At 36.8% G+C, this 20,558-nt stretch overlaps 5 protein-coding genes across 9 annotated transcripts in view; 1 reads left to right on the forward strand and 4 right to left on the reverse strand.

The window, feature by feature from the left end:
• The window catches only part of LOC129797580 (tyramine receptor 1), a 63,649-nt gene extending 55,440 nt beyond the window's left edge, over positions 1-8,209 (forward strand). Inside the window, exons 1-3 of one of the 4 annotated variants that reach the window (XM_055840325.1) lie at positions 4,112-4,301; positions 5,787-6,076; positions 7,609-8,209. In XM_055840325.1, the coding sequence (XP_055696300.1) occupies positions 4,293-4,301; positions 5,787-6,076; positions 7,609-8,119 (810 nt within the window). In that variant the 5' untranslated portion in view covers positions 4,112-4,292 and the 3' untranslated portion in view covers positions 8,120-8,209. Of the gene's footprint in view, positions 1-4,068; positions 4,302-5,786; positions 6,077-7,608 lie in introns of those variants that run through there. The other 3 variants (XM_055840326.1, XM_055840319.1, XM_055840324.1) reach the window with 3 other exon arrangements.
• On the reverse strand, positions 8,186-9,171 carry LOC129797711 (nuclear receptor-binding factor 2-like). The gene is made up of 2 exons (XM_055840532.1): positions 9,041-9,171; positions 8,186-8,984 (listed from the first exon to the last, which is right to left on the reverse strand). The coding sequence occupies exons 1-2, from the start codon at positions 9,065-9,067 to the stop codon at positions 8,268-8,270; spliced, it is 744 nt and encodes a 247-aa protein (XP_055696507.1). The 5' UTR covers positions 9,068-9,171; the 3' UTR covers positions 8,186-8,267.
• Positions 9,172-10,568: 1,397 nt separating this feature from the next.
• Positions 10,569-17,798, reverse strand: LOC129797449 (uncharacterized). Its single transcript, XM_055840024.1, has 6 exons — positions 17,591-17,798; positions 16,271-17,526; positions 12,964-14,127; positions 12,399-12,892; positions 12,195-12,330; positions 10,569-10,999 (listed from the first exon to the last, which is right to left on the reverse strand). Exons 1-5 carry the CDS (start codon positions 17,697-17,699, stop codon positions 12,258-12,260), a joined length of 3,096 nt encoding a protein of 1,031 aa, XP_055695999.1. The 5' UTR covers positions 17,700-17,798; the 3' UTR covers positions 10,569-10,999; positions 12,195-12,257.
• A 147-nt stretch (positions 17,799-17,945) lies between these two features.
• Positions 17,946-18,757, reverse strand: LOC129797765 (uncharacterized). Its single transcript, XM_055840606.1, has one exon. The coding sequence runs from the start codon at positions 18,636-18,638 to the stop codon at positions 18,159-18,161; it is 480 nt and encodes a 159-aa protein (XP_055696581.1). The 5' UTR covers positions 18,639-18,757; the 3' UTR covers positions 17,946-18,158.
• A 90-nt stretch (positions 18,758-18,847) lies between these two features.
• On the reverse strand, positions 18,848-19,596 carry LOC129797759 (uncharacterized). Of its 2 annotated transcripts, none has more exons than XM_055840598.1 (2): positions 19,296-19,596; positions 18,848-19,238 (listed from the first exon to the last, which is right to left on the reverse strand). In XM_055840598.1, the coding sequence occupies exons 1-2, from the start codon at positions 19,519-19,521 to the stop codon at positions 18,940-18,942; spliced, it is 525 nt and encodes a 174-aa protein (XP_055696573.1). In that variant the 5' UTR covers positions 19,522-19,596; the 3' UTR covers positions 18,848-18,939. The 2 variants fall into 2 exon arrangements, with proteins under 2 accessions (XP_055696573.1, XP_055696574.1); XM_055840599.1 differs by having other exon boundaries at positions 18,849-19,220.
• Positions 19,597-20,558: the final 962 nt, after the last annotated feature.

Consider the following 20,558-nt stretch of genomic DNA (forward strand, 5'->3'; position numbering starts at 1 on the left):
CCTTTCACTGAATACTATGTATGTATATATTGAAAGTAATCCCTAGTTAGTGATTCAAGCACGAAATCATGAGTCCATTGGCATTTAAGTAAGTTCAACATAAAACCTTGATCTTGCAGAAAAGCGTTGGTGGATGCTTGACATTTTTCTTCTCATTTCTGTATTATCTATTATACTCTGTAGTAATTCCTTAAGAATATTCAAAGAGGTTATTCATTTGTATAAAAAAAAATAACACTCACATCTCTTTAAGAAATTTATAGTTAATTTACGACAATTATCCCGTTTATTTCTCCAACTGCAAGGGAAAAACACCTGTTGTACCTATTGTAATGAATTGTGTTTTTATAGAATCCCCCGCACAGACAGACGATTATGAAATAAAATAAAATTTTATTTTATTTAAAACATGTATTTTGTATCGCAATTTGCAAAATGTAAGCCCCTTTCTAAAAAAAACTTCTTCTTTTTTGTTTGCTCTTTGGAAAAACTAATCTCCTGGCACACGGATGCTGTCAATATTTCTTCCTATGGTATTTCTAATTTTGATCATGCATGCCGAAAACTTATGACAATGGCTCACGAGGTATTTATTGAGTTTATCTGGATTAAATAGCATTCCAAAAATATAAACATAATTTAAATTTCTTGGCGCGTGAATGCGTCATATCCAAGTAAATTTATGTTACACGATATTTTTATAGTGAGTTGAAAACACCTTTTATGCGAATTATTAGATAATCTAAATATGATTTTTATGGAAATTCAAAAAAATCATCATTTTTATTATTTCTACCTCAGCGCCAGACACAACTATCAGGCTTATGGGGAATTTTAGTGCTCCACAAGCCCCATTTAACCAAAATATTTCAGCCACCAGCCGAGTTTATTGGCTAATTTTTTTAGTTTAGAATGCCTTTTTTGAGATGAACTGGATTCCTATACTTTTCTTCTGAAAGTTCCTTATGTGTGAACACACTCCTGTTGTTTAAATTGCGAATTAGTACAGCTTCGATGGGTGATATATTGCAAATAGGTCTTTAAAAGTCTTTCATCAAGGGCAACACATGCGCTCCACCTGCCAACATTCCATCTACTCACCTTCATTGAGACACCTCTCTGTCAAAGAGAAGGTAGATGGAATGGGTTGAGAAGATGCCTCAGCAATTTGTCACCAGAGGAAGTAATATGAATAAAAGGAAGTAATATATATTGGACTCATGTATAAATATAGATAGATACATAGAACGATGACAGGAAGAGCAAGTCCCTTTACATCATTTTGAGCCTCATGATCACCCATTTGCTCAGCCCTACGGAGAAACAGCACTAGATGCCGCAATAAATCCATATATACAGGGAATTTTCTGAAGTGATTCACCCTTATTGTCTCTCATGTACCATGAAATGCGTGTCCCCTGGTAAACTTGGCAATTATGTGGTCTCTTACGTTTTGGAACCAATTAATAACGCACCACCCACTGCTTCCGTCACCACACATCTGCGTTCAGCAAATTTAACGCACTAAACGTCTTTTTCGGTCATTTATTGCCTCATTTTTCTTCGCGGTTTCCCCCACTTTTCTATTCTCAAGCTCTGAGATTCCCAAAAATCCGAGCATTTTGCTTTTGTGCGGAATCCAATGAGAAGCACCGAATCATAGGGCAAAATAAAAGACAGCAAGAGTAACAGGTTGATGGTAAATTTATTAATTTTCAATAACATCCATTGTTTCCTTGCGCACATGAATAACTCATTTGCATTCACTGAATTTACCTATATACAAATTTAACCATTTTCCCAAGAAACACCACTAAAGTGTATTGTCTCAGAGATGAAATGACTTCTTAAATTCATCGGATAGCCAATGACATTGTGTAATATTTTTGGCAGAAAGAAGAATGAATCTTGTATACTTATTTCACTCAAAGGAGAGCAAGTCATTTTTCAGTATTGATTTCTTAATATAATTTAGTCGACAGGGAGAGAGGTAAGGAATAAGAAAAAAAGTTCCATCAATTCCTATTAAGAATATTGAACAAAATTTTTGCTGGGAACTGTGGAAAATCTATTTCTAGAATAATTGTAATTTCTTGGAATTGTGAATTTTAGCGATTAATATTAGAGGTGAAACTTTTTAAATTGATTAAATCCTTAATTTTACATTGACGACGAAATTTTGCTCTGAAAAGTCCTTGTATTCTTTTAGGAAAACTCATTAATTCGCTTTTTGTACAACAATACAATGCAACTTGCTTTTCATACATTATTGAGGCTCCCTCATCCAATGTCCGAAACAATTTTATTTAATTTTCTATTAAATATATACATAGGACAGGAGAAATTTTAAATCTATAGTTCAATAATATTATTTTTAATGAGTTTACATCTACTTTCATTCTGGACATTAATTTTTATAGAAAATACATAATTGTACGTACATAAATGAAACGAGATGTATATAAAATTTCGTACTTTAATGGACTAAATGACGCCCACGTAATAGAAATTATCGTTTCTCTCACAAAACGATACGGTTCAAAGAAAAGTCATTTTATTTTAATAACCACCGCTTTTGGAAAATTTCATTCAACCATTTTATTGCCCCGTCGAAAAAATTCTGATTGTCTGATGTTTTTAGAACAATTTCGTGGGCCAATGTTTATTGCCATTCTCGTTTTTTGATCTTTAATTTATTGTTGGTAAATGGTTTTAAATAATAATCAACATCAAGTAAGTACAATAACCTTTTTAAAAAAAAAAAACTTGAGCATATTTTTTTAAACAGGTGGATTTTGAAAGAATAAAAAACACTTCATTATATCTTTCTCACATTTTTTTTTCCTAAATGTAACATGCATATTTCTAGAATTTTATTGTGCACAATATTATATAAACTTCCATTCTGTTATGTGTACATTTATACTTTCCAATAGAATATTCTGAGAAAAAATGCATGTACAACAGCACACCCGCAGAATACACAACATGAAATATGTATTACAACAGGGAGTCTTCTGTCTGGAGAAAATATACAAAAATCCATGTTTTTTTATTAAAAAAAAACAACAACAATGATTGCGATGAAATATTTCCTGAAAGTAATTTAAAATTCTGGCAAGATTATTTTAATCTTCCAACAATAAAATCTTCAAGACTCTTGAATCAATTTGGAAAATAAAAAGAACTCTCAGTGCTGCTTTTCCATCTAGCAAACACAAACTTCTACCTTATACCTAAAATGCGGTTTCAGACACATAAATCCGAGGGGAATTAAATTTACAAACATCCCCTTTAATTTGTACCAGCCTACTCACCAATTAAACAGGTATGTGGTGTAAAAAGGAGCGCAACAGCTTTTATTATATTTTCATTAGTTAGTTGCTTATATTATGCATCTCGTCATTTAGTTAATAAAAAAAATATTAACATATAAAAAATATAACATCAAATATTCTTCTATGTAACATCACTTCGCCACTTCTCATAGAATGATTCAGCTGCATAATTCTTGGTACAGAACTGTATTGTCTGAGAAATGACATTTAAATTTAATGAAAGCTTTAGAAGCTTTTTCAGCACTTTCGTAGACTCTGGAGGCATTTTATGGCAAAAGGAATTTATTGGTGCTGTTTCTAATAAACCACATTTTTGGGAAGCACGTAAATCTGCTGATGGAGACGCCAGTGACTAATCCCTCTGACCAGAGGAGGCCTCTTTTGTGTGCAAAAATTTCACTCTCAGCAAACTGGAATATCTTAAACTTGACATTTACGCAACCTTATGGTACGGCAAGTCCCAAAATGCTCTTCTGACCGCCACCAAATAAATACAAATCCTCCCATGCCCATTTTGACCATATAATGAAAATGAAACTGAATAATTTCCTCTCTGGTGAGACTCTGGGTCTTCTTATTTGATATTTCGGCGATTGTCTCACAACCACGTAACAATACATCGATGATTCGTTTTAAGTGAGAAATGGTAAATTTTCTGATTCTCATTTTTTTTTTCTTTTATTTATTCCACTATAATAACCAAAAATTTCTATGTGTATGCAAATTTCAGCACATTTGCTCCACATATAAAAGTACGATGCTGAGATTTTTCAAGAGCAGTTTTTTGTTATTTCCCCACAAGAGCACATCGTGTGTATTTTGTTGTTTCGGCAACAAAATTAAAAAATTAAAAAAAAAAGTGACAAATCTGCAAAAAAAGGAAGTTATTAAAAATCAATTCATCAATTTCCATTTAATATCCCGTCCGGAACACACGAAGAACAAGGATAAAATATGAAAACGGTATGTTCCTTTTTTTTTAACAAATTAATTATGATCATTTATTATTTTTTATATTGTGCGTTGGGTGGTAAAAAAAAAATTTTCCTATAGATAAAAAGTAATGAACAAAAATATTGCTTTTTTAATTATATACATATTATTAGGTAGAAAAATGTTAAAATGTTGTGAAAATTCTTTGTGGAAAAAATAACACATTCATCACGTTCATCACAATTAATTTGGAATTATATTCTACCATAAAATTATTTTCAGCGTGAATTGATTCTGACAATAATGTTAATAAAGCAATAATTAAGTTGCTTTTTTTGTACCCATTTAAAAAAAAAACATTTGTTTTTGAATTTGAATTTTTATAGACAATTTGACAGTAATTCAAACCTCTTGAGATAATTAAATTTAAATTTTATTTTCTATGATTGGAATCCAAATTAGCTTTTGTACGTAGTATTACATTATTAGGCCTCTTTAAAAGGTCATGGGAATATTTTAAGAAGATGTGAATCTGCTTTGAAAACTCTGAAAACGATTGAGGAAGTAAAAGACAATGAAGATTATGTAAGAATGCGAAATAAAATCAATTGACATTCGAAACTGTAGCAGTAGGAAGGTCACGAATGATCTTTAATCGTGATATTTTGAATTTTCCAGCCATAATGTTGTTTGTATTATGTTGCTTATCAAATAAATTTAGATTAAAATTAACATTTCCAAATACAATTCAGGGGCGCTCATTATTGAGAAATCAGATTAAAGTTGTAGTTATATTAAAATGTATTAATTTGTAGATCCTTAAAATTATCTCTGGCATATAAAATAAACACTTTACTATTCTATCTTAAATCTATTTATACTTTATGGTTAATGCTGTGAAGAGAGCTTTCAATGAAGTAAAAATAGTTTTTCTTTTTTTATAAAAGTTTCTAATAATCATTATTTAAGCTGTTTTTTAAAGGAATTCTCTCGAAATATTATCAAAAGCATTAATACTAATCGAGCACATTACTTCCAAATTGGAGCCTTATTAAGAGAAGTAATTGGAAAAAAATATCACTCTATAGAAGATGACTTACGTTATATAATATCGGGAGATATGTTTCAGTAATACCTTTTCACAGCGTTTCAAATTGACTCATAAATCAACTTCATTTCCTGAAGAATGTTCATTTTGACGGCCAATAAATTCCTTGTGTTGTGTGATCCTCAGTATATCCTTTCACGAGGACCACTTTGGAATTTCATGGCATGTCATAATTGAGATTGTGCTTCTCGTGTTACTTACAACATTACTGCAGGCAGTGTACAGCTAACGAAAAAGCTTTCAGGATGCATTTGAATTGTTAAATATTCATTACATGAGGAGATAGAAGAGCTTTTAGAGAGTATATAATTTTGGAGAGATTTTTTGTTAATTTAAATTTTTCCTCTTCATGACTCTGCTAATCTCTGCGCATTAGACACTGAAGAAAAAAATAAATAATTTTCTAGGTCATTGCAATCCTTTTGCTGGCAATGTGCTCTGTTGCACTTGGCGAGGAGAAGAAGGACACAGAAAAAGCTCGAGATGCTCGCGATGTGAGCCACCTTTTTACGAGCCCATTCAAAAACAACTACTACAACCACTACAACCCATTCCACTACCGCCACCCCCAAGTTTACACTGCTCCCACATTTGAATATCATCCCACTGCCAAGTATGCGTACAAAACTGCCGAGGCTGCTGCTCCAATCCTCAAGATGAACACCGAATCCCATCCCGATGGCAGCTACAACTACGAGTGAGTATATAATATACCAAAAAAAAAGTCATCGCTTTATGATTATATCACAAAGACAGCTATTGTGTTATACTTAAGCTCAAAAGCTTTTAAAAATTAAAAAGAAATGAATAAGAATTCCTGAAGATGGATGGATTTTATCTTCAAAGATTAACTTTTAGTAAAACTGCTGCTTGAGGATTTTTTCTAGACCTAACCAAAATTGTTTGTTTGATGAGAAATTGTCCTTTTTATGGGGAATGAGGGGAAAAAACTTTCCAAGTCGATCCAAATACCTTCCCTCACATTCATATATAACAAGTTAACAAGAATCACAAAACCATACTAAAAGTTTTAGGTTTACCCCGTCTATTTGAGAGTATATTGAATTTTTTAATACACTCAGTTGAGACATGATAACAAATATTCGTGTTTTGCAATTTCTCCTGGACACATAAATTCCAAATATTTTCTAACACAACTCCGCACCATTTTTTTTTGCCCTACCATCTCCCATATACTTATATACAATTTGTTCTAGTAGTTTGAGCAATGACATGCTTGAAATTTCCACTCCACATAATTCAATGGGAAAATCTTTGTCTCTTATTCACCCCTAAAATATCCACGTGCACAAAAAAGCAGGAATTCCACTTTGGGAAAATCCCCCAAGAAAGGCATGTTGATTCTCAAGGAGCTAAAACTCAAAGGAACTCTCCCGTTTGGTCTCTTGTACAATTTAATTTCATGTCAATTTTTTCTACCCTCCCCACGACATGCTTTCACACAACCAAGTATCCCCAAGACTCCTCATCTTACCCACATGGAATCCACCCACAGACACTCCCAGTTTGCTTGCACAAATTGTCACAGTCCGGGGAGATTAACATGGTGACTTTGGGAGCACCTTGGAGACGTAGTAAATGAAAGAAATAATTTTAACTTAAATTTTAATTAAAACCTCCCACTATTTCGGGATGACGCAAAAATGAGACAACAAATCAGTCTTGTAGAAAACTATTTACAGGCGCTTATTTGATTAATATGTGCTCTCTCTCTTTAAAATTTAGGATGATTTAATTAAGATATTCTCTCTGAATCAATATGAGAATGGAGCTAAGAAGTACAAAAACATTTATGATCTAGCATGAGTTTTATCTTATTTTAAAATTTGATAAAAACTTTTCCTAGTTTTCCTCAAACATATGTGGATGAGAAAATAAGATTAACAACTCTTAATTCTTAATTACTCTCATATTGGTTCACTATACATATATATATCGTATGGCACTAGTACGGCACTAATAAATAAACACGAAATCACAATTCTACAATTGCACGTCCAGGTTTTGGAGCCACAAAATAGAGTCTCCTGTCAGGTTGGTTGGTTCACTGAAAACGTTAAAGATGTGAAAAAGACAAAAATCCTGAATAACATTTTGTACAAAAGGAGTAAATAATAACATTTTGTAACGACTTTAAACATTAAAGAAAAGAGCTTATGGAGTTTTTTAATTTTCTCTAACAGTTTTTTCGTAAATTAATTTTTTTAGGTACGAGACTGGAAATGGAATCCGAGCTGTCGAGAGCAGCCTCCAGAATGGTCTTGAGCACATTGTTCGTGGTTCCTACTCCTATGTGGCTCCCGATGGAAAGACCTACACTGTGCACTACATCGCCGACCGCAATGGCTACCGTGCCTATGGTGATCATCTGCCACAGCAGCCTGATGAAGTTGCCCCCCTAGAAGCTTCTCGTCTTGTTTCCCCAACTCTTGTGCCATCAGCTTCTGTGGTTGTTCCAGTTGAGAGCAGCACCGTCCACCCCGTGGTCTCCGTGACACCCACACCAGTTGTCTCATCTACACCTTTTGCAGTCCCCAAGACTGTGGTTGTACCCCCAAGGGCATCGTACTACACACATCCACGCTATTACAACCCCTACCAGACTCACTACGATCACTACAACCCCTACTTTGTGCCAACGTACCAGCAGTACGTCAACCCATACCCATACTTTGTCTCTTCAACAGTCGCTCCATCCGTCCTGGTTAACAAGAAGTAAATCAGAAGATCTTAAAGAAAAAAATCAGGGGGTTGTTGACTTTCAATTATTAAGAATTGTGTGAAGTCTATTAAATGTTCTTTAATGCAACCACATTGTGTTTTCGCATCCCAAATATGTTGTACATAGTATGTAATATAAAATTAATTTAATCTGATTTAGCGGAGGTTCCGGAATCACTGAAGCGGGAATAATCAAAGTTAGGTAGCTGGAGAGGTGGAAGATTTGGTAGTTCTTGGATCTCATTGAGATCCTGCAGAATGTTATCGAGAGACTCAACGGCTTTGTACTCTTGCTTGTCTGGTGAGAGGGATCTCACACTTGAGGCTTCCTTATCATCCGAATCATCATCTTTAGGTGCCATCTCTGCACGAATCTTCTCCCGCAGGACATCAGCATCGATTATACATCCATCCAGTTGTTCTGACAGCGAGTGGGCAAATATGTGGATTTGCTTGTTGATTGATTGCAACTCCCGGAGGGTTTCAGTGATATTTTCCACCTCCATCTGGCCACTTGATGATTTTACAAGGAGCCCCGCAAGGAGGGCATCGGAATTCTCAATAGCCTTAAAAAGCTCAGTCTGATTGGTCCTCGTCTTCTCCTTCTGCTCCCAGAAGTCTGAACCTTTCTCCTGCTCAATTGCCTTCCTGTACTTTTCGAATTGCATCTTCCGCATATTGAGGAATTCAATCTGTTTCACATGGTACTCCCGCTGGAGTTGTAGGGACACCACACTCTTGTCCACTGTGGCCAGGCGGATGGCATTCTGGAGCTGCTCAATGACTTGCTTGTGGCATTCGATTGCTTCGTCAAAGCGTTTGTAGCGAAAATGTGCCTCCGCCCTTCTTGCATAGCGGTGCGCCTATTGGAAAGGAAGTTCTTGGACTGTTCCAGAAGATATTTTTAGGGAAAACTCACCGTATTTAAAGCAGAATTATCCATCATCTATTACAAGTGAGCAAACAACTGATTGTCAAAAAAGTATGGTTAAAGTATGATTGGTTCGATCGCGATAAAATTTGATACAGAGACTACTGATACCAGGCTATTGCCACTAACGATATTTATTTTCCTCCCAGAGCCCCCCTTTGTAGCGCCCCAAATAAATTTCACACATTTTTGGCTACTTTTTGAATTTGGCGCCAAAAATTGTAGTTCCAAAAGCAACCACTCTGATATTTTTTGGCACTGTGTGCTTGAGAAGAAAAAGAGACAAGCACGTCACTGATACTGTCTCCCTCACACGGAAGGTTTTTCGCAATTTTCTCGCGTTTTCCGCCAAATATCCCAACAAAATTGCCATTTTTGTGACCAGGAAGCGACGCCGCGTCGATCGGCGTCCCCAGTTCAAAACACTCAAAATTTCCGCCAAAAAAAGTCTTACAAAATGGTTTTTTTAATCCAGCAAATTGCGCCCCCAAATTTTTACTGAAGCTCCCCGGGGCCCTCCTAAGCATTTCCCGCGTAGGCCCAAATCGCAAAAATGAGTTTTTCCCGGAAAAATAAATAATTTAAAATTTTTCCGCACAATCCCAATAAAGAGCGCAAACAATGGAATTTCTCCGGGGGATTTATCTTATGAGATTCCGTGGACAAATCATCCGTTCAATTAGCCAATGTCGTATTAAAGTTTTTTGCAATTTTCTCCCATTTTCCGCCAAATTTTCACGGGAAAATTGGGTTTTTCGTAATTCTGGTACTCCAGGAAACCCTAAAGACGTGTTTTATGCCTAAAAAATGGGAGAAAAAGAAGTAAATCGCATTTTTGGAAAAGCAAAATGATGAGTTTTATCGAGTTTTATTTGCTTTTCACGATTCAATTTTTGTTTTTCCCCAATGTTTAGACGCAAGACGCATTTTTGAGGCTCCTGGAGCACCACGAATGTTCCGGTGGGGCACAGGAGGGTTTTGTGCAGAAATTGTGACTGAACTCGCAGTATTTCTACTATCTAGTAAGAAGTAGTATTTCTAGTAAGAAATACTATTCTAGTATTTCTTGTGTTCGAGTAAAATTCGAAAATCTTCAGATTAGGCTAAAACTTAGTAGAGCACAAATTAGAACCATCCGGCTGTCTGTCCAGATTTCAGCGCTTAATTGCAAGAGAACGGTGATTGATAGAGACTTGCGGTAAACGGCAAAGCTTAAATATCAACTGGAAGACATTCGATTCGATTATGGGTTCGTAACCGCCATTTTGAATCACCGCCAAATTTTGTATTCTCTACATTTCTGGTTCTACAGCTATCAATGAAATTTTGATGTTATAAAGGCCATCAAAATCTTTCCAACGACACCTCATACTCAAAATCGGCCAAGTGGTTTAGCTAATACGTCCACCAGTTTTTCTTCGAAAATCGATCAAAACTCGAAAACCGTTTGACCGACTGATCAACTCGGACTCAAATAAAAGCTCTCTGGAACATCGAAAGTAAACTAGTAAAAAACTTTCGTAAGGCCGTAAATAATTTTTATTTTCCAATTTCAAAAAATCCATTTCAATAATTAATAGAAATTAAAAAAATATAATCTTCAAAAATGTATAGTTTTTCTTTTCTTTTCATTTGTCACGACTTCAACACTTATACTAATAATATATATTTACTTAATATATATTATGTAAATTTACATAAATCTCTAAACTTAAACTTAGATGGTCTTTTTTTTGTAAAAGATTAATCACAATTCAGGTACGAGCACTTTCATTTTAGTTTTTAATCTACTTTACCCTACTTTTCCTTAAACACAAAAGACTACAAGTGACCTGAAAATGATTAACAAAAAAATATATAATAAAGATTTGGTCGTCGTGGTACTAAAAAATTCTTTTGGATACAAAACTATTCACTAAATGTTATTACTTAAGAGAAAAAAATGTACTGGTAAGCTGACCAAGCTTACGAGAGCTGTGTTTCTTTCAGTGTACCAATTTTGTGAGAGCAAACTAGAACGCGAATTTGTTTAAATACATGCAAAATCGGGAAAAGTTGAAAAGTCATCCCCTAAGAAATCTTTAAAATGCCATATCTCGGGAACGGCTCCATAGATTTTCGAGTTTGAGCTATCGTTGGAAAGGTCTTAACTTCAACTATAACATATTAAAATATGAAGTAAATCGATAATGGCATTTTCGAAATATTCGAGTTCGAAATTTTCGAAAATTTTGATTTTGACTTTAGCGCCTCTCGTGGTCATTTCTCGAACTTGTAATGTTTTAGACATTTGTAGGGCTTCACGAAACCTTTCATTTGCACTTGAGTTGATCAAAATCGGACTTGTAGAACCCGAGATATGACATGCCAACTTTGGAAGGCTATATCTCGAGAACGGAGACATAGATTTTCTTCATTTTTGGCATGAAGCTAGATAATATGGTCAACTATAACATATCAAAAAATGAAGCAAATCGATAATGGCGTTTTCGAGATATTCATCGAAAACTCATCGAAAATTTTGTTTTTGATTTTTGGCCCCCTAGCGGTCACTTTTGAAACTTTGGATGTTCTAGAGAGTTGTAGGGTTTGTTGAGAGCTTTCATTTGACCCCGGGTTGATCAAAATCGGTCAAGCCGTTTTCGAGTTATGGTCGATTTTCGATGAAAAATTGTGGCGGCCATATTGACTAAACGGCTTGACCGATTTTCGAAAATGAGGTATCGTTGGAAAGCTCTTGATGGCCCCTACAACATATCAAAATTTCAGATTTTTAGCTGTTACAGGGACTGAGATATAGCGAAAACAAAATTTTGAGGTTATTCAAAATGGCGGACGCGGGGGTGGGGGGTAAAATTTGACGTCATAATCGGACGTCTTCCGGTCGATATTTAAACTTTGCCGTTTACCGCAAGTCTCTATCTATTACCGTTCTCTTGCAATTTAGCTCTGAACTCCGGACGGACGGCCGGACGGCCGGACGGACGGCCGGACGGACGGCCGGACGGCCGGAAAAAAAAATTTTTGGCGCATACGTTTTTTGGAATGTGGGGACCCTAATTCGTGCTCATCCCAAGTTTGAGCCCGATCTGACGACTTTCGATTTTGCTCGGTACACAAAAGCTGTGTCTGAAAGAAACACAGCTAAAACGTTTGGTAAGGCAATTGATGGGACGAGAGGACATCATCATGGGGATACACTCCATTAGAATTCTTCAAACATTTTGGAATTGTAGAAAATTTTCACTTTCAGCAGACCCGGATTAACTTCTGAGCATCTTTTGGGAGAGAAAAGGAGAAGTTGGTCAGATTAAGCAGGAAAATGAGCTTATTTTTTTAAACTTACTTGAGCCTTCGCTGAGCTAACCGTTGCTTAGCGTTGTTCTTGATTGTTGCTACACCCCTGATGCTGTGTAGTCCCCTCCCTGTGATCACAAAGACAAACTTGTATGGCTTTTTCTGCGTCCGCAGCTGATTGATTTGCCTATCGAGGAAGAGATCGAGGCTCACAAGTGCCTCCGGAACGTGTAAGTAGTGCAAATCCAGCATGTCTGAGTTCTGCTTCAAATTGTGCGCCTCCACTATACAATTTGCCGCCTGATGATTGAACTCCTCAATTTTCTTCTTGTGCAAATTCGCCACTTGAGTGTAGTAGCCCGCAACACCTGGCATATTCTTCCGGATAGCATCTTGTGCCTTCTGGTAGCATTCAGTCTTCAGTTGTGTGTGGTAACTTGCCTTGTTGCGATTCTCCTCAAAGTCCTCCAGGATAATATGTCGCTTCCTCGTCAAGGATTTTTCGTCTCCTTTCACTTCCACTATCTTTGCCTTTTGATTTATCTAAAAAATTTAAACAAAAAAATCCCATCACTGTCCTGTCCCTAGAAAAGGGAATTCTCTCTGTAACTTACTTTGTCATTTTCTTGCTTAATCTCCTCAATAATCTTCAATCCACTCTTCTTCACATTCGTCTCTTCAAGTCCGAGTGAGTGCCTCAGGAGATCCACTGTAGGGGCAAATTTGTAATTATTCGACGCAAGGATTTCATCCAGGAAACCCCTATCTGCCTCTGGAAATGTCTCATACAGCTTATTCCGCGTGAGCTGCGACGCCAGATCCTTTGGCGTTGTATTCTGGCACTGTTCCCTCTTGTAGGCCTCCCATGTGATCTCCATGTCAGCCATATCCCCAAATTCTACTCCATCTTGCAAAAATAAATCCGGATTCTTGCCCAAGTCCTCCATTTGCAGCATCCGAGCATACTTTTCATCCTCCTTGAGATCACGTGCACGTTGCTCATCGAGTTGATTGAAGAGTGATTCTACCCAAAGGGCATGCAATTGCCTCAGCAGAGACATTGGCATGAAAACCGTTGTCTTTAAATCCTTCGGCTTCTCACAGATACTCCCGTCGAAGAAAAGGTTTTCCATGTGATTTATCAGCGTATCCCCCAAATCCACCTCAACCGTCTCCTCGGCATCGGGATCAGACGTCTCCGATGAGGGTGATTGTTCTCGTACACCCCCATAAGCTCCCATCTCCGCATTCTCCTGCAACTCCACCATGACGGCAGATGGGGTGATGTCAGTGCTCGTGGATGCCGTAGGAAAGATTCCACGTCGTATATCACGAATTTTCTTCACATGATCCGATAAATGTTCATCCTTGACGAAAATCATCTCCTCAACACGTCTCTTTGCAGCAACTAAATCCTCCCTCGCAACATTCTTCATCCTCTGATTCCGTTGACGTTGCGGCGTGGAAATGTTTGTCTCCTCCTTCATCTTCTTCTCCACGGGAGTTTTATGTTGCTCCACATCCTCCCACGGTGTCTCCCTGTATTCTATCCCATCGCATGTGCAGGAAAAATCATCTGACGATGTGTTGTCCGTATTTTGAGGTACTTGCGTTTCTTCCTGCAGAATAATATCCACAGTCCACTCGCAATCTCCTTTGCAGTTGACAAATAAATCCCAGAGATACTGAAGGGAGATTGTTGGGTAGATTTGACGCACTTGGACGAAAGCTTCATTCTCATTTCGGCAACCCTTCCTGTGCTTTTCCAGCTTCTTTTCCTGCACGATTGGAAAAGAGAAAAGTAAAAGATTAATATTGAGACAAAAATCAAATATTTAGCTGTTAATTAGTTGGAGCTCTTAATCCGGCCAATTCTGATCAAACTGAAACTTTATGTGAGCACATTTTAAACACCACGGATTATTTAAAAAAAAAAATTATTTTAGCTGCGCAAAACGTCGCTTAAAAAATCTACCTTTAATTCTTTTTTTTTTAAGCACCAAAAGTTGAAAATTTCGAGTTTTAGTTTTTATGATCTCTGTAAAAAAAATTAATTTAATATGGCTGCTATCCACCCTTTTTGATTAACTACTTGGCTTGTAAATAATAGATTGAATTTTTGTGTATTTTATGGCTCAGTGAGATCAATTTACAGATCTTTCATTCTTGATCTCATTTTTGAGATCGTTCTAGCCGTTTAACTAACGTTTAGCTGACCCAAAGACTCGATTTTGAAAATGTTTCATTTTGTATAGTTATTTTATGAATATTAAGCCCAAAGTAGTACAAAACTATGTCTTTACAATCCCTAATCATTTTATGACCACAAAAGGATATCCCCAAGGACTCAAAGGATCAGGAAGGACGAAAAACCGTAAATTTTTGAGTTAGGATTATTTGCTAAAAAAAAATGTCTTATTTGAGCTCAAAGGAACCCACAAAAATTATTTTTAGTTCAATCACCTTGCTGGATTGATCGCGAACCTAAAAAGGTTAAGAATTATGACCGATTAAAGTAAAATTACTTGACCGATTTTGATCCAATTGGGCTCAACTGAAAGGTTACAAGAAACAATACAAATATACTGCATCACTATAAATTACAATCATTTTATACGAATTTAAGGGGGGTCTCTTTTGAAAGCTGGTGAAATTAAATATTTTTATTTTTCTTGGGGTTTTTCTTAAACTTGGTTTTCCAATATTGGTTACATTTGTAGCCTAATTATTGAAGAGTAAGAAAATCACTTTCCGCCATCTTAGGTACGACGCCATCTTGTAATTTTCCTCAAAACACAAAGGTAGGTTTTTCTCAGGATCTACTCGATGGATTTTGATGGGGTAAAAAGCAAATGAAAGAGGAAATACCAATGCATATTTTGATGTAGCAGAATTTTGAATTTACACTCTGGGGCTGAGAAAAATGACAAAATGTCAAAAACTTGTGAACAAAAGTCACATTTTTCTACTTTTCTCAGCCCCAGAGTGTAAATTCAAAATTCTGCTACATCAAAATATACATTGGTATTTCCTCTTTCATTTGCTTTTTACCCCATCAAAATCCATCCAGTAGATCCTGAGAAAAACCTACCTTTGTGTTTTAGAGCAGTTCTGTGGAAAAGTCGGAAAATCACAAGATGGCGTCGCACTTAAAATGGCGAAAAGTGATTTTCTTACACTTCAATAATTAGGCTTCAAATGTAACCAACATCGGAAAACCATCTTTAAGAAAACCCCAAAAAATGACAATATTAATAATGTGTAAATTCTAACAGTTTTCCAAAGAGACCCCCCTTAATTTACTTCAAGATCTCTCCGAAACTAGGCCTAAAACTGTAACTATATAGAACCAGAGATATTTTAATTTTTATAATTCAACAAACAGAAATAATTCAAAAATTAAAAATTGTCGGCTCAAGAAACTCAACAAAAAAATCTTCTAAATGATATTTTACCTTAAGATTTCGTGAGGAACGCACCATCGTAATAATTGAAAGAATTTTTGTTAAATTGTTTATCTTTCGCTAGCTAACACTTGAACTGTACTGTGAGGATTCAGAGCTCGACACTCGTTTATATAGCCTGAGTATCTTAGTAAGAGCCTTATATTGCAACAGGTAGTAGATCGAGTAGATCTTTACTTTCTGTCATTAAAAACCGAGAAGGTAATAAAAAAAGGATCGAAAAATCCCACTTCTAATGACTCAGGTAGCTAATTAGAGGTCATTTAAATCCCAAGTCCCTCATTTTGTCTCTATAACAAATCTAAATGAATTGCAAAAAAATTGCACTCTCAAGCAATTTTTCTTTCTTCTTGAAAGCGCTGAGAGCACATTTTTTTCTATAAACTCTACAGATAAATAATAAATTGATAACACAAATAAAAATAAATAAAACACTCAAAGCACATAAAAAACATACCGTCTTGTTGGATGCGTCATCCTTGTTGAGCACAATGGATTCTTTTAGTACTTGAAGAAGAGAATCTTCTGGAACGCTATTCTTTCTGGGCGCTCTCTGATCCTTCACTGCATTTGCTACCTTGGCGGTAGTTTTAGGTGGTTGATTCATGATGTCTGTGTTCCAGAAGCGATTGGCATCTTCTTCATGTGTGGGCCAGTCAATGGTCATTTGATCGGGACTTATGGTGGTACTACCGTCACTTGTAAAGTCAGATTTGCTCTGATTCGAGCTCAGTTGGGGTTTTTCGACGAAACTAAAGAGTGGCGGGGCTTTGAGATCGTTGTGAATTTCAATGTTCCCAATTAGGGGTTCCTCCACCGCGGCCATGGGGGCATCTACTTTGGCGATGATGGGTGGATGGTGCCGAAATTGTGGCATTGCAACTGCGTAGGTTAGCCCAAAAATTGGGAGAAGCTCATTCTCGCTGTTTAGTTTCTCATACTTGAGGAGCATCCGCTCAATGGAATCCCGTGGCACCTGATGCCTGTTCTTCTGACTCAAAGTAGTCGCATTCCACGCCCATGGGGTGGTTGGCTGCATTACGCGAACAATGTAGCCAAATCTGATGGCGTACTTGCAGTAAACAAGCATCTCCCATAGCCGCATATTCGTGTTATCCACAATAATGGGGCTCCATCCATCGTAGGCTCTCTTGAAGACATTATTCTGGTTGAAGGAGTGCGCATCTGATAGCTTGTCTATGTTGTAATGGTACACCCCATTGACGTCGTAGAAGAAATCATCGGAACTAAAGATGTGTCGCCGATAGTCTCCACCCACTGTGTGATCCACAATTTTCTCAGCCAGATGTGTTTTTCCACTTCCCGGAAGTCCTCGCATGATAATCATGACTTTCACGCCGGAATTGATCTCCTTACAAACTTCCTCCAGCAGTGGATGCTCGGGATTCTTCACAACAGGAGATGCCTTCCTCGGTGTGGTGTCCATAAAGGTATTCTGTCCATTTCGCAGAAAGTCTGCAAAGTTGGGTATCTTTGGTGGAGTCTCCCTGGGTTGCTTTCTTATGGCACCTGTTGATCTCGCCTGAACATCAGGTATTTTATAATTTTCTGACTCAATCAGCACATCCACATCCCTGTCGTTCTCCTGGCACTCGGATACCTTGTACTGGATTCTCGGATTCCCCTCCCGCACCGTCGGTCCTGCATTTTGTTCCTCAATGTACTTTATCAGCTGGTCCACGGTGCTTGTCACTGCGAAAATCAGAGAAAATCAACAAACTGATAATCACAAACGAGACTCTCAGCAGGGAATTACCGTCCCAGGACATTTTATTCCCGATCTCATTGATCACATTTCGTGGCACACAGTCCCCAAACATCTCGTGGAGCTCAAGAAACACTCCGTTGTCGCTTTTTTGATCCATTGCACCTTTATTTTCCAAAAAAGAGCGCCTCAAATTTTCTTTCTGCTAAAGTTTTATCATTTATTTTTATTTTTTGCTGAAACGTCAACTGCACACCATTAAAACATCGGGACGGACTTGTCTGTGGAACAGGACGGTACATGTCCAATGTAGTCTGTGGAAAATTTATAAAACTCTTCTTTTTAGACAGTTTTGGATTTCTTTTAATAATTTTTTTCAGATTTTAAGACAAAAAAAAGAAAATTATTTTAATTCACTTCTTGTTTGTATTACGTAATCAGTACAAGTATACAGAAATATTATTTACAGTACTTTGTCAGCCGGGATGATTTTGAGGTTATGATTAATTTGTTTGATTTCAAACAAATAAACAATTCCCAACTGCTCCCAGAAAAAATAAATGCCGCCTAATCACATTTTACACTTTCGCAATTGATTAATGCCTTAAGGAATGCTTGTCTACTTGTCCTTGGATCTCTTCCTCAGCGGTGAACCTGTCGGTGACTCCGGGCTTATGGCATAAGTTAGGTCGGAACTGTGTTCCAGGAACTTTCGATGCACCATTTTTCGAATTAGAGCTGTGTGCTGATGCTTCCGCGGAGGTGTTTCTAGCAGAATGTCCTCAAAGATCGTCTCAAGGGTGTCCAAACTCTCTCGGGGATTTTGTCCAGGAGTTCCCGGGGGAATGGATTGGGGTGAAATGCACGCGTCCACATCCTCTACTGACACAAAAGTCAAATCACAGTCTTTCTGGAGATTCTCTTTAACTTCCGCCGTTGAGTTCAGGGAGAATGATGAGGTGTTCAGGGAGTTATTTGGTGTGATCTCGATGGGGCTCGGAGAACGCGAGCATTCTCCCTGTTCTCGCATTGAAAATGGAGCCAGTTCGTCTGCGAGGAAACTATCGAAACTCCTATTGTTCACATCCTCCTCACACATCTTTCCGGTTTATAGATTTATTGGTAATTTTTGAGAAAAATCCGGAAAATTGAATGAAAATTGCGTTGTTTTATCCCTCCGCGTAAATGCCGCACTTGTTGACAGTTGAAATGTTTCGATTGTCATTTTATTGCAAAGTAACAGGTTTCTCCGAAGAATTGGTTAAAATGAAAAAAATTAACGTGCATTTATGATGAATTAAATCAAGATTTTTATTACAATTTGCTCAGTAGGTACAACATATTTTTTCAACATTTTTCTGTATCCTATTTGTCGAATTAAAATTAGTTTTGATGGTTTTTTATGCAACTTCCTTAAATACATATTTATATAGCAATTGCTGAAATTCCATTTTAAATTGCATTTTGTCCTGCATTGAGAGGGTTCTAATTGTGGGCAAGAAACTATCCAAAAATAAGGCATCTTCGTCCTTTTTCTCTTTGTGCAAGTCCAGCAATTCGAGTAAAACATTTCGCTTTTGAGTCTGTTTTACATCTGAAGCATTTGGAGTATCCATTATTTCATAGTCTAAATACTCCGGAGTATCTCTATCATCCAAATCATCTTTTGTGCCCGATGGAACTGCAAGGAAATCAGTTTCTTTTTTATAAAAACGAAAATAAGAAAGAAAAGAAAAGATCAAAATAGTGAATTTACCAGGTTTTATCTCTTCCACGACAATTGATTGGCTTTCCATGTCGTCATCGGGGTACAACGCTGCTGTTGCTGCTGCTCTTCTTCCGAATTTGTGAATACTTTTTAAGTGCCGCCGTAGCCCTGTTGTCGATGATCCTTTGCATTTGAGTTCTTTTTTGCAAAGTCTGCATGACGCTGAATCCCGAGTGTCGCGAATAAAATACTTCCACACACTTGAACTCTCCATAAATGCAATTTATTTGTGGTAACAAAAAGTGAGATTTTTCAGGACTTTATTTTGTAAACTGACAAATAAACCCTTCAATTGTTGACAATAAAACCAAAAACGCAAGGGGTGGATTTTTTCTGCGGAAATGTCGTAGGATACGTCTGTCAATATTGTGTGCATTCCTTAGAATTGTCCATTGTACAATTTGTAAGACATTTTTAATGCGTTTATCACGGACTATCCGAAGTCTCCAAAGTAATAAATAAATTCTGAGACCAAAAGTTGATGTGAGTTATTTTCAGTCTTAAAAAACCTTTTTGGATCATTTTTTTAGTAGGTATAATTCGGAAAACTTCTTCGTGCTGGATTTAGATAAAAAATATTAACCTTTGGAATGCGGAGGCCTTGATAGTTACGTAGAATGCGAAGGTGGGGTCGTTGAACGACCCCAAAAAGAAAGCCAATTTTCTCCCAAACTATACAACCTGGAGTTGTCGGGTTAGTGCCTCTAGATTCCTTATATAGTCCTCTTGTACCCTACACCACAAATTCGCCGCCCTAAAATACTTAGAAGGAGATATTAGGGAAAAACATTTTTCACTCATTTTTCACAATTTCTTTTTGAGAAATTTGCCAAGAAACTGCAATTTTTTTTCACTCTTCCCCACATTCCCCTCACTTCCCGCAACGTGATAAATGGCAATATTTCTCGAATATTCTTTATTGTTTTGCACATTTACATGCTTCTAATTATGTTTTATGTTGTTTATGCTCTAAGAAATTTTCCGCAGCATGACCGTTACACCAATTTTTGAATTCCCTTCTTCTACATTTTCCTTAATAACTTTTCTTGTGGTGGTCGGATTGAGCTGAAATTTTTACACAACCTCCTCAGATAACCAAGGAACTTATTTCCAAAAGATGGGAATGGTATCTTTTATATTTATTGAATTATAGCATAAAATATAGCGCTGGGGTCGTTCAACGACCCCACTCCGCATTCCAAGGGTTAAGAAATACGAGGAATACCTAGAAGAGCCGAAAATACTGAATTT

The sequence above is a fragment of the Lutzomyia longipalpis genome, chromosome 1 (assembly GCF_024334085.1).
Source record: "Lutzomyia longipalpis isolate SR_M1_2022 chromosome 1, ASM2433408v1".
Classification (NCBI taxonomy): Eukaryota; Metazoa; Arthropoda; class Insecta; order Diptera; family Psychodidae; genus Lutzomyia; species Lutzomyia longipalpis.